Here is a 17,607-nt window from a genome sequence, read left to right on the forward strand (position 1 = left end):
ATTAGCCTTCCTCTGATCCATGTATGGTAACCCGAGTCTACGACTCTAAATGGCTTCCTAAAAAAATGAAATTTAAAACCAAGTATATGGTACTTTAATCATCTTAAATACTTATTTATTTAAATATTTTCTCTGCAGTGTGACATTTTCTGAACAGGTGTGGTGTTGGAGTAGCCAGTGCAACTTGATTACCTGCAGGCTTGTACTCTGGTCAGAGAAAGGAGAACTGAAGAAAGTAGTTACGATGCTCATAACCGTCTCAGTCACGTAGCGCTCCAGAACGTTGTCTGCATGCTTACGGTCGCTCGTATTGTTGCACACCTGAACACCCATTTCAATGTTTAAGTGACACATAATTTAATTCTTATTTTCTACGTAAAGAAGGCGTATTGCTCCTTACTCTGCAAATGTCAACCAGAAAGTTATCAAAGAGCTTCCACATGTGGTTGGAGGTATAGATCTCCTTCATTTCCACCTCGGTGTCCACATAGCAGTGGTTCAGAAAGTTGATGTATGCAATCTTGATCTGAAGGATTACAGCAAGGAAACAAAATTAGTGAGAAAACATGTTTCCAAATACGCCCCAAATGCAACTTGCTACTCCCGTCACCTCAGGGATGCAGTCGTCATGGGTTACGACCCGCACTATGTCGTCCAGCGGTAACAGGGAGTTGCACTTTATCTCAGTGTAGACGTTCTTGCCCTCAGTGCAGACGGCCAACAGCTCCACCAGGTGTATGTGGTACCTGAGCGGGCTGTTCTCATCCATCCGATCTCGCTCCGACCGCATCATGCCGACCAAAGTCTGGAAGGAGGCCCGATCGTTGTAGAAGACCAGAACATCTTCTCCTGCATTCACCAGCTGTTTGAGAAACATAGCATAATACCAAAAGAAAAACAGTGACATACAGAACTTTGCAAATGTATCCCTGCCTGTTTATTTCCACAATTTCTCATGTCACGTAATGTGACAGGCCAACAAGGATTAGTGAATCACTTAAGTGTTAAAATAATTTGTAGTTTTCAAAATGGGGTTTGCATTTCACCCTGGGGTCAATACTTCACAGAAACAATAGCCGTTTAGGGCATGTCTCCACAACCCTTGCCCACTTAGAAAAATTTTTGCTAGAAATAAATATTGCCCATTCTGCTTCACAAAATTGTGCAAACTCAATCAGACTGAATTGAGAACATCAGTTTTGGATTGTTTGTGTATTTAAATTTGACTTAACAGGGTCATTGCAACAAATGAACATCCTCATATTTAAAATCACCCGGACCTGATCTGCATGATGTTGGTCTCTTACAAAAACATCAACATAATTACATAAACCCAGGTTGTGTTTGTCACATGACAAAATGTGGACAAATTCAGAGAGCGAGTATTTTATTTAGAAAACAGGCACAACCTCTGCCATGACGATATCCTGACACTTTTTGATGAACTTGTTCTCCGCCTTGACGATCGTCTGTAAGAATTTGAGGTACTGCACGTTGCGGCCGTGCGTTTCGATGCAGTGGACGAAGTGCTGGACCACGCGATCGTTGATCTCGCTGCACAGCTGGAAGTTGTTCATGAAGATGTGCTGCATAGTGATGGCTTCTAAGATCTGGATGACAGGAAGCACAAAGGAGCAGTGAGTCGTAATCTAAGGTTTATATCACCGCTGTGGGTTGGAGGCCAGGTGAGGAAGGACAGCTGACCCCTGGATTGAGGAAAAGATTGATGTGTTTATGGAGCAGGGCCTGGTTCTGCTGGTTTCCTGCACAGAAGTTCTGCAGAAACTGATGGGCTAGTTTCATGTTGTCCTGCATGCGTACATCTTCCCCCTGAAAGATTAAAATAACCAAGTTATGATCACTTTTATGCACACACACACAATCAATAAATATGTAATTTGAAACGGTTTCTACCTTTTCATAAGGTATCTGCAGCAGCTCCAGAACCACAGCGTGAGCCCCCATGTTTCTTAGCAGCCTCTGCTGCTGTTTTCGGCTCTTTCTACCCGACAGACCTTCTTGGATGCACAATCTGCTGAGACGAAGCAGGACCTGTGGGGGAAGCATGACGTAGGAGGAAAACACAAGCAATATTAAACATCTGGAAAAAAATATCTTATTTATGTCGCAAATTCTTTCATTTTGGCAATAACTTTTATCACCTCTTTTATCACCCTGTAGTTTTTGCTGCTGGAGCTTTCTGCCTTCCTTGGTTTGTCTGTGGCCGCTGAGCCCTGCAGAAACCAGCATCGGGTGTTAAGGAACATGACCTTACAGTGTTTACCCTCAGTTTGCATGATGTAAAACAAAGCGCACCTTTTGAGGTTCTGGTTCAGCTGGCATTCCCTCTCCTCCATCCAAGCCCTCATCTGGTCCCTGCCTCTTGTACACCCACAGCTCAGATTTCTCAACTATAGACCGCAGCTTGTCCAGATCTTCCTTTATCTGCTTGTAATTGTCCACATCTTGGCTGGTGACCAGTAACTGCACCTGTTATCAAAGTTATGGGGATATAGAGATCATTGCAGAATCCAATAGAGGGAAATGATCCAACAAGTAATTACTGTAGAAGAAATGTGTGTTTACTGGAGGTATAAAGGCTTTATTTTTCCAGGAAGTAAATTATCTTTATTTTCCACCCATCCATCCATTTTTTTACATCCTTGTCCCTTAGTGGGGTCGGGAGGGTTGTTGGTGCCTATTTTTTCAGCTTTATCTTTATTTTATATATCTTAATGTTTTCAAAATGTGACAGTAGCTGATTTGCTCACTTTAAAAGTCCTAAAAATAAGTGTTAAACTTACAGTGTTTTTCAGAGTTTTTCCATGTTGCAAATAGGAATCTGAATCTCTTTTACGGGGATTTTATTGACTAACACAAAGTAGTGCAGTGAAGTGCAGTGGGAATAATACATGGCTGTTATCTTTTTTTTTTTTTTTTTTTACAAAAAGAAATTGAACAAATGTGGTGTGGGTTTGTTTTCCCTCCCTAAGTCAATAATCTGTGGGATCACCTTTGGTTTTGCTCTTTTGCGATATGTCTCTATGTATGGTGATAAGACATGTCCAGCAGCAGGGTCACCTGTTTGAATGCCTGTAGGACCTCCTGCCTCTGGCTGAAATGTCTGAAGAGCAGGTGCAGGGCTCTGGACACCAGTGGAGGATACTCATGCATGGTTAAGTGGAGCAAGACCCTTAAGAAGGTTCGACCGCCATGATCGTCCAAGTCGAGAGGTGTATTCTCCTCACTGTACACACAGAAAAACCCTGCTTTCAGAGAAATACATCTTATTTAACTGTATGTTCTCAGCATAGTCCAACTTTACCTTCCACCAAAGATCGCCTCCGCCTGCTCCTCTATGTTTTCAAAATCCAAAGCTCCTGGATTTTTAGGAAGACATTCAAAATCAGTTTCTAGTGGACCCAACTTTGGTGTATAATGCATCTCAGGATAAACCTAACCTGGGATATTATTTGGCCCGTCTACTGATCCACTTATAGACAACTCGTTCTGGGAAGTACTCTCGTCAAACTCCCTTTTAAAGATCGACAGAAGACAGGAGATCCTGTAGTCCAGGCGGACATTCAGGATAAACTGCAGGAAAAAGGATGAAATACAATCCAGAAATACTGGCCGTGAAACACTCAGATTTCATTTCCTAAGCGATGTGTATTTCACCTGCAGGATCTCTATAATCTTGAGCTTAGTGTCCATGACCAATATGTCCTGTTTCTCAGGCTCAATCTGCGTCTTCACCGTGTCGCCATTCGAGCCGCTGTTTGTATTTATAGGAAGGAACCCGCCTCCTCTCAGTACTACTTGGGACATCAGTTCTCCTACGCCATGAATGGACCTCATCACATTACTGCCTGAAAGCACATAAACACGCAAACACAAATCAACCTCACGGCCACCGGATTCACGTCCTCAACTCGGCGCTCCGGGCTGCTCTACCTCTGCCTCCATCTCCTTTTTCCAGCTTGGTGAACGGGAGAACGGTGCTCACATGGACACAATCCAGAATAGCCAGTAGGATCTTGGTTAGTCTGAGCAGGTCGCTGAAGTTGTAGAAGCCAAAATAGATGAGATTTCTGGCCAGATTCACCACCTGAAATAAGGACAACAGGTGCAAGTTTGAAAACTAAAAGTTCAAAGTATTTTATCATAAATTTATGTAACATTTTAACACACCGTATTACATAATTGTGAAGTAGAAAAAATAAGCAGCAGATTATTTGAGATTTTTTTTTTTTACATTTACAATTCTGAAAAGTTTGACATGAAAATGTTCACTTTCGTGCCTCCCATTGCTTTCTCAAGTCACAATGCAAATCCAGATGTTTTGAAAAGGCCTCACATGTTTGTTAAAAATTATTACAGCAAACAGCATCATAAAAAACAAGTAAAACAACAGACAAGCATAATTTTCTTTGCACTTCACAGTTAGGGACTGCCAGGTGTCGGCCAAACACATAAAATATACAGAAGTATGTAGTTTAAAGGGACAAAATGTGAAAAAAGTTCAAACAAAGTGAATCCTTTTACAAGGAGCCATATGGGAAGTACTGACCTCAGAGGTGAGCTTGTTCTTTTCCTTGTCTGCAAACGGGAAGTTCTGACACACCACGTCCCTAAGGTAGTTTTCAACAAACTCCATAGTCTGCCAGAATCGCTCCTTAATATTATCTTTGGTCGTTCCATCATTGTCGTAGCTTCAAGTTAAAGAATAAACACAGCTTTAAAAAGACAACTAAATACAAACAGATTCCACACTGAAGACAAAGGACAACTGAAGTAACAAAGGATTTTGTTTGCGGTCCATTTCTCACTCGTTAATGGAGATTTTCGACGGGATCTCAGACCAAAGTCGTGCATATTTGACTGGTGTGACTTGCTCCTGTGGGTCCCGATCCACGTGCATGTGCAGCATCAGCCGACAGAAAGAGGCTCGAAGGTCAAAGGGCAAGTCCTCATCCGACATGCATCGTAAGATCAGGTCGACATCTAGCTGAACGGAAATCTTGTTGATTGCTAGATACTGGCGATCCAAGCACATCCTGGCAAACAGGTTGAGCTGATACCTGTCCAAAATGAATCAGACTAATCAGTGATTCAAACTATAAGGGTTACTCAGCCCAGCTAAGACAAGATCCAGAAATGTACCTGTAGTAACTGATCACTTCTTTATCCTCCTTCTGGCCGTCTTTGGCATCTTGGGCCATCTCCCTGACGCTCTTGCTGCGCATCTCCTTGTCGCTGTTGTTCCAGAACAACCAGACTTCCTCCTCATCCTCCTCTACCTCCACAGAGTTCTCCCCCAGTTGCGATCCCTCGATCTCAAACCTCGAGAGCACCAGTCTGACAAAAAGTTATTCAAAAAAGGAAAAATAACAGATTTATTTTTTGTATTCAATTTAATTTATGGCTTGCTAATTTTAAATAAATTAATAATCTTTGCCTGTTCACTAGTGCTCTCCGTATAAAATGTTAATGCATGCACGTTTCAGTCACTCAACATTAGCACAGACAATGATGTTTACAAATATGAATTCAATGCAAAAGATCAACTTGACATGCTAATAAGATCAAATACTTATGGTACTTTGAAAAAATATTTGTCCCCATAAAATATTCAGTTTTTTTCTCTACACTTAAGTGCTTTGGATCAAACTATATTTAAATAAGGAATCAGATATTTTATATCAAATATAATCTGAATTAATACAAACGAAAGTTGTCATGTGCTTATTTTAATTTTTACTTTAAAAAAAAAAAAAAAAGTTATCCAAAACAACCAGACTATTTGTGAAAAAGTAATTTCTGCGGCCAATTTTTGGCTTCTGAAAAGACTCAATTTTTTAACCCTATGGAAAATTTGAGGACTGAGCTTAATGGCCATTTGCTTGTCTGGAAACTGACAAATCTAAGTGAAGTATATTAATTTCTGATAAGACTGGATGAAGATTCTGTCACATAATTCCTTTAAAGTCTTGATCAAACTGTCATTTATAAATGCATCTGTATTTATTTAGAGCATTAACCAATGTTTTTTTTCCCTAATTACTGCTATGTTTGGATGGGAATAAGACCAATAAAGTTGGTCCATGAAGTAGCAACCTGAGGTGCAACAGAAAAACGTGTTACTTTGTTTCTATGAGGATGTCTGCATTGGCTGGATCCAACACTGCAGTACAGATGAGCTCCTGTGTCACAGGGATGGACTTGTTCATCGACACACACAGGTCTGACAGATAGTCCAAGAACCTGGACACAAACACAGGGATCACAAAACTCAATTGCACACCACCCTGAGGGTCAAAGAACAACTGATATATCTTATGAGTTGCTCAACAATTTAAAAAAAAAAAAAAAAAAAACACAGGTCAGATAATCAAACAAACAGTGTCACACCTGGGTTCCCGGTTTTTGCGGACCAAGCTCACAAACGTGTCGATCTCTGCAGCAGTGATGTGCTTCTCCAGTAACTTGCGGTTGTTATGGAGCAAAGCTGTGATGGTGTCCTCAGCCAGTACATCGTAGCCGATCTGTTTCTGCATGAAGCGAAACTGTTTGGCGATGTATTCCTGCAAGAAACAAAAAAGAAAAAAAAAATACATTGATTATGTGCAGATGCAACAAGGTATGTCCATAGGTTTTCATGACATGGAGCATTTAAATGAGCATGGTACATTAGCAGCTCAAACTGCAGACTGGACTGGATGTTCAGCTGCATTATATATATTTTTATTGCTTTAATGTTACTACATAACAATGATATTTTTCGGTAACACTTTATTTGAAGGGGGTGAATAAGACTGTCTTGACACTTTCATAAACATGATTATAACACATGTCATGAACATGAATAAGCTTTCCTGAATATTTATGACTGTTGTCATAAAGCGTCATTCAGTAAATTATGACACTTTTAATACAAAGTTGACATTACTCAAAATGTCTTTGTTATGACAACTTGACATTAACCAATAAATCATTACTGTTTAAACTTTACCTTTAATAACATAAAGATACCTCATTTTTAAAGTGCAATCAGTAATACTTTTATAACAAATTTATATCAGTAACGATATCAGTCATAAATATTCATGAAGACTTCTTCATGTTCATGACAGGTGTTATGTCATGTTTATGACTGTGTCATGTCAGACTTATTCACCACCCTTCAAAATAAAGTGTTTTTACCCATTTTTTACCCATTTTTCCTCAGAAAAACAAGCCCCTACGCCCCTCTCATATTGCAGTGGTGAGTATTAAATAATGTTCTCGGTTGACCAATTGTACCTGATTCTTGCGATAATCCTGTTGCGAGTGACGTAGGACCCTGTAACACAAGCGGCAGATGTGTCTGAAGGGGGCATGGCGCTGGTCAGCCAGCTCCTCCAGGCGCAGCATGGGCCCATCCCCGCTGTCTGTGAAAGGCGCCTGCAGCAGCTTGAAGATCTACAAGCAGGAAGGAGATTGTGATAACTGCCACCATGCAAAAAGTCCACTTTTTATCCCACTTTCATACAAAACTATAAAAATCAGAGGAGGAGAAAGAGGTCAGGGGAGTTTTACAAGAATTGCCCATTCTTCCATTATTGCATTACCTGTTTGAGAATATTCTGTTCTCTCATGAGTTTCTGTCGCTCCCTATTGGGTTTGTTCACCATAATTTCCAGAACATCCTGTCCGTTGTTGGGAATGTCCACCACAAAGAACACCAAATCCTCCAGGAGCTTTGTAACTGCCCTGAATTTATTCATTACAAAAAAAAAAAGACACAGACACAAATTAACAACACAACCATCATCTTCAAGGAAACAACTCCACAGTGCTGCTGTGTTTTCAACCTCCTCTCGTTTTGTGTGATGGTGCCTTTTTCCAGCTTTCCTGCAATAGAGGCCAGGACTTTACTGGCATCATTGGCAAAATCAAGGTCCCTCACTTCAGCTGGGGAGACGGGCACGATGGCGAAAGCCTCTTTGTCCTCTTTATATGCAGATGTGCCAATCTTGAATCAGAAAGAAAATCCAATTTGTTTTTTACTTGTCAGAGGAAATCTGATTCGTTTTGGGGCTTAAGGGTTAAAATATAAATGCAAATTCACTATTAAATATTCCATAAACATTTCTTCAACAAAAATAAGTTTTGATGGGAAAAAAGCCAAATAAAAGTTAGAAGAGAGGTCAGTCACTTACTCGCAGCATGACAGGCTTTTCTTCTTCCTTGTCAATCGGCTGGTTAGTACTGTGAACCCACGTGTTGGTGCAGAGGTGTCGGAGGCGTACATACGAGTTTCTGAAAGGATATTTGTTTTAAATAGTTTTTTTTTTCAATTTAAAGTACACATGGTTGATTCTTTTTAAGGCTGTCTGTGTAACCAGCAACACAAAAGTTTCCCCTGACTGGCGCTCATAAACATGGAGAAACAGGCAAGAGTTTCTGTCTTAAGGTAAAAGACTTTCATTTGTGGTGGTAGAGCAGGTTAAAAATTGTGTCAAAAATTTAAATTTTAGTTTAATTTGACCAGAACCTTCTTATAATTGTTTGCTTCTGGAAAACAGCAAATATAACTTGTTATGGCTTTCTTTAAACAATGGTTTTCAAAGTCAGATTTGTGCACGGCTAGTAGTTATCATGTCGATAAATTCTACCACCTGAGCAGTGGAGCTTTGCAACTCCTCCAGAGTTACCATGCCCCTCTTAGCCGTTTCCCTGACTAACGCTCTCCTTGCCTGACCTGGTAATTAAGGTGGAAAGTTATATTGTGATATTGTCTGCAGTTGGGCCACACCCTTACCACTTCCAGATAAGGGATTAAATGTTTTAATTGGAGGATTTTAGAGTAAATACAACAAACGAACACAACACCTTTTATTATTATTATTATACAGATTATTTGTAAAATTTGTAAAAAATAATTTCTAGTTTTTTTTCCACTTGACCGTTATGCTTGTCCGGCATAACTGTTTATGTTTATCTATTATATACGATCTAAATTTTTGCCATTTCTCTAACTGTTCTAGTCAATACTGGGAGTTTGTGCTGCATTTGTTTCATAGTCATTGAACACATAAGGACTACAGCCATTAATAGCACCATGAAAGACAGACCAATATTTTTCACATTCAGGTGCCAAAATTAAAATTATCTGCATGACGAGCAGAAGGTGCATGATCTTTATCAGTCGTTAGACTGGAAAGTACCACCGCACACTCAATCCAGGCTCTATTTCAGAAACACATCGCAGTGATGTAATATACTTTGGAAGTCCCCAAACTACAACATGTCTGTTGTTTGATTTCCCAAAAAAAATGTGGCAGATAGTTACTCAGATGAATACCTTTCCAATTGGGTAAATGTCAGACCACAAAAGTTAGTAGAAGCCAACTCACAATATTTCGTACTAGAGGTGTGCCGATCGATCGGTCACCGATCATAATCGGCCGATTTTTGTGAAAAAATGCATGATCGGTGATCGGCGATCATTGGCTCTTGTTGCCGATACCGATCACCTGCATCTCATTTTGCAGCCTGCCTGTGCAGCTGGTCTCCTCTTTCCTTCACTCTGCACAAACGCACAGCAACAAATCCTAAGCGATGTGGAACTATAACGCACTGAGTGACTGGGGAAGTTTGCTGTTGCGGCGGAAAATTGAAGCACGTCAAAATGCATCAACACAACGAAGCTAATACGACATAAAAACAATGCTATACTTGACGGAGTTTGGCTACATCGAGGCTCACTGCAGTAAAAAAGACATATGGAGGATCAGATAGCAGGTAAAACAGCGCACAGCTACAAACACTCACCCGGATTAGCATGGTGGTCAGAAAGCTAAACAAATAACCTGCAAAATTATTTAAGTCTTTGAGCAGCGATGTAAGACGCTGATTCTGCTCTCGCTGTTGAACCGCTGCTACGCGTCTGTGAATATCGGTAATATTTCACAGACGGAGCGCCGCTTCTGCTCCACCTGGTAGTGACTCTCACACCGAACCTCTGCTTAAAGCTGCAGCATCTAACCTAAAAATATACATTTTACAAACGTATTAAAACTTTCGCTGTCCTAACATGAGACAGATAATCTCTAAAAAAATAATCGATCTCCTCCCTGTTCTGCATAATTACTCCGCTCAGTCAGAAACAGCCACTCAGAACTAGCAGTAATCAGCTAGCCGCCATGCTATCAGGAAGTTTTCATTCAGTAACTCTGGATTGTTTATTGTAATGGAACCTGTATTTGTCTTTGAATGCTAAGTTTAATACTAGAATTTTTTTGGCAATGTTTTATTTAGCCTCTTCAGAGCCTTCATATGTTATCAGTCTGTTAAAGATAGTATTAGTGATAGCAGTACAATTTGCACAACGCCTGTTTTGTTTAGTTTTCTTCTTGGAAAAAGTTATTAAAAACAAGTTTTTGTCTAAATTAAGGTGAATTCATGGTTCCTTTTTCCACATAATGTAACCAGTAGTGTTTATGATTCAAAAAAAATTAATTAATTATGTGATCGGTATCGGTAATTGGTATCGGTGAGCGGCCCTCATGGGTGATCGGTATCGGTTTCAGCAGGAAAAAACCTGATCGGCACATCTCTATTTGGTACTATACGTCTTTCCTACCTGGGTACCAGAGAGTCCCCCCCTCTTAAGGTGGTCGGGTCCAGCTCGAATATGGAGGAGATGTCGTTTCCATCAGGAACCGATATGAGAGTGTACAAGACTTTATCTTGGACAGTTTTCAAGCGGGCTCTCAAGGGGTCTTGGTCTGAGTCCAGCTATAAAAAAAAATTAAAAATCTGAATTTAGAAACTGAATGAAAAATTAGAAACCCCTTCAAGGGCAAATTAGCAAGTGTCTGGTGAAACGCATGCCAATAATCACTAAGATAACATGGATGCTAGGAACTAAAATCTACTGGCACTAAAACAAGGTCTTAAAATTACTAAAAATTTATAAAGAGCGCAATCGGAGTTGTATACACTTACATAAGTTGCGATTTGTCTTTACAAAGCTGCAATCCTGAAATGATGGATGAATGTATAGCTGTATGGATGAAATTTTACTTTTCTTCTTATTTTTAAAATTTTTTTTAAACTGAGAAAAAGTGAACTGCAGCCGAACAGTTCATTCATCTTCTTCTGCTTTGGCCAGCAAATGTTTGAAACTTCATAATAACAACAATAACATGAATCATTCAATCATTCATTAACAAGAGATGAACACTGATGGATAAAGACTGCCATCTGCTGTTCAACAAAGCACAGCACATTCACTTTGCAACCAGAGCAACCAGAGACTGTTACTTGTGTCAATAAAGTATAAAATATATTCTCCATTACAGCAGCTATAAAATAGGCTTGAGATGTTCATAAATACAACAGTGTGAGATTTGAAGTGGGTTATTTTTGTATTAATGGGCAAGCAAATAAAAAGCAGTGTTTTTATTTCAGTGGCAACTCTACGCTAGTGATGAAAAGTCAGGCCTTCAGCAAGACTTTCTCACCGGAGAGCGGAAATCGAGGCCCTCCTCTTCGTACTCTGGGTTTACCTGCACAAATTCAAGAGTGGTTGACTTTCTATTGCTCACAAGCAAACAAGCGGGGCCTGGAGACAGACAGACTGACCTCTGCAGCCAAGTAGTGTCCTGTGGCCAGGTGTTTGAACCTGAACAGGCTGTTCCAGTAGCCAGCGCCACCTCGACATGGATCGTGCTGTACGACCTAAAATAAAGGAAATCATTTTGAGCTCAAAGCACATCCAGCAGAAGCAGGTTTGAATTGATTGCCGCTCACCTCGATCTCCCAGAGGGCTTTGCTGCTAGTGGCCGAGGTAGCCGACTGCCGCCCAGTAGTGCGAAGGAAAACGTATTGCTTTTTTCTGTGATCGTCGCATGTGAGGAACTTCTCCTGCTCTGCATGGAACAACCGTACAACATCACCCTGCAGAGAGGAGTTACAGCAAATTACGGCTAAAAATGGCTCATTTTAAAATAGAACACCTTGTTAGTGATCTCTGATGGCCAACATTTGATCAACGTGAATGGATAGCATTCCCACTTAATCAGTTTTGGGAAAGTAACCAAATGCTATTAAATAATTTTGGGGCTTTGGGGCCAGTACTTTATTCTAGAAAGGTTAACCAGCAGGCTAAATAGTCCACTTGATTTTTCTCAGTAATAACGGAAAGTCTGTAACATTGAGCTTTTAAAGTGATTTAAAGTCTCATTTACAAGCATGTACTGCTGACTGATGATACTGTTTGTTTGTCAGAAACAAACAAACCAAGCAACCCACTCAGATTAGACGAGCAACATTATGTAACATTTTTAAAGAAAAAGAAAAAAACCTTAGAAACCCGTCAACATTATTTAACTGAGACTGTTTTAAGCTTTTACGCAAAGTAAATACCATGTTGAAAAAATGAATTATATATCCAAATACACATGTAACTTATTGTACATGTATATTATTTAAGGATGAAAAAAGGTTCTGTCCCAAAAAGAGCTGTTTGAAATAAATCATCAGAGAAAGAGTTATCTGGCATTCGCTGAGAAACGCACTCCTTTCAGGACACGCTCCTGGTTGTCGCTCCATTTCATAAACAGGACGATCTTCCAGCTGGTGCTGCAATTTACAGAGTTCACCTGAAAAATAAAGAGACATGATGTGACTGAAGCTTTGGTTCCAGACACAGAACTACAACTCATAAAGAAAAAATAGATATTTGTTAAATTCTTTGTAAAGAAACAAGTATAAGTGGAGAAATTGTTTTCCTCAATCCTGTGTACAATCACACAACTAAAGAAAACAATTTCCATTTCCAATTGGCAACTTGAAAGCAACATTTTAACTGCCTTCAAAATTTTATTTTAACATCAGAGCAACTTAAAAATCCATTGAATGGGTTCTCTGCAAAGTCAATTGTACCATTTAAGTCTTACAGAAGTTTATGTGTCAAAGCAGATCACATAATAAACAGTAGTGTTAGGTAAGGAATGGGTTTATCCACTAATGTTGCATAGATGGAAATATAAACAATGAGAGATTTTTTGAAAATTTAAAATCTTGTCAAAAAACACATATTAGGTCTTACCTTTCGGTAAAGGAAAGAGTAAAGAACTATGGAAACTTATGCAGAACATATTAAATTCCTTCCAAAAAAACCCTCTTATGCCACTATGCAGTTTTTAAAGGTTAGAAGACAACCATCCTTTAATTTACCACAGATGATCAGTGACAAAAGAAGAAGGCACAAAGAAATCCAGTGTTGTAGAAGAAAAATGGATGACTTATTTGCCAAAAATGTGAGAAGGAAAAAGATTGATAATAAACAGAATGAGACCCGATACAGAGCCCTTAGGAAAAGCACAGACAACTGATGCAGCTTGTAATCTAAAATGTTTTAACTGCACAAGCTGATTTTGATCCAATAAAGATAATTTAAACAAGGCTTTGAGGAGCCAATTCCACCAACTTTAATGTTCATAGGAGAATGTCATGAAAGATTCTCTAAAAGGCAAAAAATAAACACAACTATGGCTGAAAGCTCAGAGCGAGACACAATGCGTGGCTCACATGAAACTTTAACCAGACCTGTTTCTGTCCTGAGAAGAGGCTGGTGGATCTGATCAGGCAGATTAAAAGGTAAACTAAAGCAAACCTCATTGCATCCTGGGTTATCCACAAGCTGATGTGTGCTAGCATGCAGCGGCTGACCGGCGTTGACTGGGTTCAGGACCACTTTATCCCCGATCACTACCTGCAGTCACACAGAACAACAGGCAACACATGTAAAAGTCTGGCAAAGAAAGTTTCTTTACTGAATATCTGACGCGAACACTGCTGCAAGGTAAAGCAGGTTGAAGAGCGACTTTGTTTTCAAATATGGAAAACTGAGGAATTAGTTATATTTACACAGAATGTAATAACCAAAAACACACATATGAGTCATATAAGTCAAGATGGGCACAAACTTTGGTCTAAGATGTTGTATGCATGTAAATCAACTTCTTGCCATAATATTTCTGCAAAATATACAGTTTTTATAGTTAAAGAACAAATTTTGTGTCTAAAAACATTTAGATTTAGATTATGATTCAATTTAGTTTTTAATCTGAACACAGACATAAACTGCTTCAGCTGTACCAGCCTTAATTTGTCAAGCTTTTTATCGATCAATGTTAAGTTTAATTTACATATGTACTTTTAGCCCAAACTCATGACATGGTCAGTTTGCACCTAATTGATTCTTAGAGAAGACCAAACATGAGCAGGACCTGGCTGCTGCAACTATCTACAACCGCCACTGCTGAATAATTAACAATATTAATATTTTTTATATTAATTATTTGCAAAAATGTTCTCCATCCAATCGACATCAAATATTTTTCAAAGGACATGTGCAACTCTGTATGAGATACCAAAACGGAACTGCAGCTGTAATTTCAGTGGAACCTGATTCTGCAGAACAAAGAGTCGACCATGACAATTAAATAATAAGCATCACATCTCTGGTATTGATTAGACGTTTTTGTTTTAATGCAGGTTGTTGATTTACATGGAGCACAGCGCTCCCGCACAGAACTCGTCCCATGGCCTGAAATACTCACGCTGTCCCCGATAGAGCGGAGTTTGTAGAAAGGCTGAATGTAGAACCAGGAGCCTTCATTTCCTGCAGTGTCCAACATCACCCTCATGGCGTTTTTCTCCAACAGCGCTGGCAGCCGTTTGTTCACCGTCAGGTATTTATTGCTCTTCAGATGAAGCAGCTGTGCAGGAACAAAGAGCAGTGAAAGTTTGCACACACTCATCACATGCCTGGCATTATTTTGGGGCTTCTAATGATTCATCTGAACTGATCTCTTTTTAAAATAAAAAAATAAATAAAATAAAAAAACTGGATGCAAAACTTAAAATTTATTGCAGATGAAGGGTTTAAATTACATAAATGGGGTCAAATATATACAGTTTTAGAAATTGCCTGATTGGGGCATTTGAAGAAATTAGACTAGTATATTTTTACCATATTGGCACAGGATTTAATTTCCATTTCAGGAGACTCACTGTGCTTACCTACACAAAAACAGACAGATACAAACCTGAATGACATTTCCATACTGTATCACAGTTCCCAGGAGTTTTTTGTTTTCAGAGTCATTTTGTTTCTTCTCCAAGTCAGCTGCATGCTGGGGTTCAAAGAGAGAGGAGGACAAAATTAATTTCACCAACAAGTTCATAGCTCATCCTGTCCTGCAAAAATGTGCTCTAAGAAGCGGCTGTGTTTGTTCCAAACAAAAAGTCCTGGAAGAAAAGCCATAACTAAAATTTGGATCTTGAACAGAAACGACTTAAGTGAATCCCGGCCTCACCTATCCACGGGGAAGATGGCCAGCTTCCATTTTATGACTGTTTGGTCAGAAAGATTTGCTTTAAATGGTATTAGACTTCAGAGGAGAGAAAGAAAGGAGAGCCTCTTGGACAGATAGGTAAATGTCTATAAAAGGACTTACAAGGATTACACCAAATATATAATAATAATTGATGTCTTAAAGTCCTACAATTGAGACTTTTGTAAATTCAGTTCATAAACAATCAATGAATAATCAATAATCAATATTTTTATTGATATCCCAACCTGTGAAGAAATTTATATTCAAGACCTATTGAAATCTGCCTGGATGTTTATTGCCATGAGGACAGAGCTGTGTGTTGTGGTAGCTGTGAGATACTCGTGTTGTTTTCATAGCTTACATGTAGCTTGTTGAGCAGCACCGTGTCTGTGTTCCCCCCAGGCTTCGCTGCTTTCCAGAACTGCTTCTGGGCTGAGTAGCGGTTCATGGGGCAAAGTTTAAACAGACAGTCTGCACAGAAAGAAAAAAAAAAGGCACAAAGCAATCAGTTCCGCTTCATTAACATCAAATAAAGAAAACAGACAGGACAAAGGGAAATAACATGAAAATACACATAGCCTCTTCTCCACAATAACCAGCAATCCTGGTAAAGATGTGCAGAAACAATTACTGCATCATCGTTTCACAGAGGAAGAACAACGATCAACAAAGATTTATTCAAACCTCATTTAAAATCCTCCTCACACTGTGTGGTGGCAAAGCAGACTTAGGTTTAGCCTTATTTATCACAGTTATGTTGTTATGAAATGATTACATGTGCACAATTAAACCTCAGTTTAAATCCAGCTGTTCTGTGAAGGCTTCAAAGATTTGACAGCGAATGAACAGCATCATGACGGTTCAGAGAGAAAGTTCAGGAGGAGTCCAAAGCAAGGTTGGGTTGAAGTGACGGGCCACTTCAACCAAACACTGGTGACACCTCCAGTGTCATCATGGTAACACTGGAGGTGCTGCAGAGATAAACCGCTCAGGTGGAAGAATGGCTTCATAGGAGAAGTATTAGCTGTACATCCAGTTAACTATGCTCTATTGTAGCTTAATCCTTGCAGTGCATGATCCCAAAAGTCTATAGGAAAAAGGCAGAGCGCACCATATAACCAATTCCCAAAATGAAACCAAAGATTATTGATTATTCATTGACCGTTCTTTGACACTAAAAGACATAAAGTAAAGGTGTCCCACTAAAAAGGCTTCCATTAGATTATTGCATATCATTAAACTGAACAAAATGTAAAAGGGCCTCCCTTCTGGAGCTGCTGTCCCCGCGACTCGACCCCGGATAAGCGGCAGAAAATGGATGGACGGACGGACGGACGGACGGACGGACGGACGGACGGACGGACGGACGGACGGACGGACGGACGGACGGAAATGTAAAAGCTAAAAGCTGCATTTAAAAAAAATATGTCAATGTGAGAATATGACACTGAAATTAAAGTCGCAATCTTTTTAAAAGCTTTTCACAAATCTTCAGAGGTGGCTTTAAATGTGAAAGGGAGTTTGAATGTATCCAAACTTCAAAGGCCTTCCCAAAACAACACAGCATAAAACATCAACATTATAAGTCAGAAATGAAACTAGTAAACTATCTTTATTCTCTGTGCGCACCGATGTGGCCAAGCGTGTGTCTGCACTTCAAACACGTATTAATAATTCTCCTAAATGGAGATCAAAGGCCTTTCTCTGCTCTGGGGAGGAGCAACGGATGCAGAGACGGCCTGCATCTGCGTGTGGGATCAACCTACACCACCTCCTCAAAATGTGGTCACGGTTAGACGGTTAGACGGCGATAATAACACCACGTAAAACATCAGCGCTTCTGTTTGCATTACGAAAGGGTATGGTAAGGGGGCGTGGTCAGCCGGTGTGGGTAACCACGGGCAACGAGGAGATGCTGCCGTTATCAATAGCACCAAATTGTGGAGTTAATTTTCATATGCTGCGCAGAAACCCGCCAAAAGGGAAACCAGGCCTTTAATTTGCATGTGGACTGACTAGTAGAGAAGTTCCTCTTCTGTCCCAGGAGAGTTCCTCTTCTGCAGCTCGCCAGGACTGAGGGAGACTTTAGCAGTGGATTCAAGTTAGGTTTTGTTTAGCAGGACCAGATGAACTACTTTCTCCTGCAGAGCTAGGTTTGTCTCCTCCCTCTAAGTTCTGGCTTTCCTCTCATTTTTATCTCCTATCAGATCCC

General features: G+C 39.8%; 1 protein-coding gene across 6 annotated transcripts in view; it reads right to left on the reverse strand.

Annotated features, from left to right (window-relative positions):
- LOC103465353 (inositol 1,4,5-trisphosphate-gated calcium channel ITPR1-like) overlaps window positions 1-17,607 on the reverse strand; it is an 87,103-nt gene that overhangs the window by 50,787 nt on the left and 18,709 nt on the right. For 3 of the 6 annotated variants that reach the window (XM_017304776.2, XM_017304783.2, XM_017304777.2), the window contains exons 4-34: window positions 15,757-15,866; window positions 15,105-15,191; window positions 14,616-14,774; window positions 13,667-13,765; window positions 12,567-12,650; window positions 11,800-11,946; window positions 11,632-11,727; window positions 11,511-11,555; window positions 10,628-10,782; window positions 8,202-8,301; window positions 7,854-8,014; window positions 7,611-7,752; window positions 7,303-7,461; window positions 6,412-6,584; window positions 6,145-6,264; window positions 5,164-5,358; window positions 4,830-5,081; window positions 4,571-4,712; window positions 3,955-4,108; window positions 3,679-3,869; window positions 3,462-3,594; window positions 3,326-3,380; window positions 3,082-3,247; window positions 2,317-2,490; window positions 2,163-2,234; window positions 1,915-2,052; window positions 1,705-1,830; window positions 1,410-1,610; window positions 611-862; window positions 401-526; window positions 193-321 (exon numbers count right to left, since the gene is read on the reverse strand). In XM_017304776.2, the coding sequence (XP_017160265.1) occupies window positions 193-321; window positions 401-526; window positions 611-862; window positions 1,410-1,610; window positions 1,705-1,830; window positions 1,915-2,052; window positions 2,163-2,234; window positions 2,317-2,490; window positions 3,082-3,247; window positions 3,326-3,380; window positions 3,462-3,594; window positions 3,679-3,869; window positions 3,955-4,108; window positions 4,571-4,712; window positions 4,830-5,081; window positions 5,164-5,358; window positions 6,145-6,264; window positions 6,412-6,584; window positions 7,303-7,461; window positions 7,611-7,752; window positions 7,854-8,014; window positions 8,202-8,301; window positions 10,628-10,782; window positions 11,511-11,555; window positions 11,632-11,727; window positions 11,800-11,946; window positions 12,567-12,650; window positions 13,667-13,765; window positions 14,616-14,774; window positions 15,105-15,191; window positions 15,757-15,866 (4,343 nt within the window). The remainder of the gene's footprint in view (window positions 1-192; window positions 322-400; window positions 527-610; window positions 863-1,409; window positions 1,611-1,704; window positions 1,831-1,914; window positions 2,053-2,162; window positions 2,235-2,316; window positions 2,491-3,081; window positions 3,248-3,325; window positions 3,381-3,461; window positions 3,595-3,678; window positions 3,870-3,954; window positions 4,109-4,570; window positions 4,713-4,829; window positions 5,082-5,163; window positions 5,359-6,144; window positions 6,265-6,411; window positions 6,585-7,302; window positions 7,462-7,610; window positions 7,753-7,853; window positions 8,015-8,201; window positions 8,302-10,627; window positions 10,783-11,510; window positions 11,556-11,631; window positions 11,728-11,799; window positions 11,947-12,566; window positions 12,651-13,666; window positions 13,766-14,615; window positions 14,775-15,104; window positions 15,192-15,756; window positions 15,867-17,607) is intronic. The other 3 variants (XM_017304779.2, XM_017304784.2, XM_017304780.2) reach the window with 1 other exon arrangement.

The sequence above is a fragment of the Poecilia reticulata genome, chromosome 5 (assembly GCF_904066995.2).
Source record: "Poecilia reticulata chromosome 5, P_reticulata-male-v2, whole genome shotgun sequence".
In the NCBI taxonomy this organism is placed as follows: domain Eukaryota; kingdom Metazoa; phylum Chordata; class Actinopteri; order Cyprinodontiformes; family Poeciliidae; genus Poecilia; species Poecilia reticulata.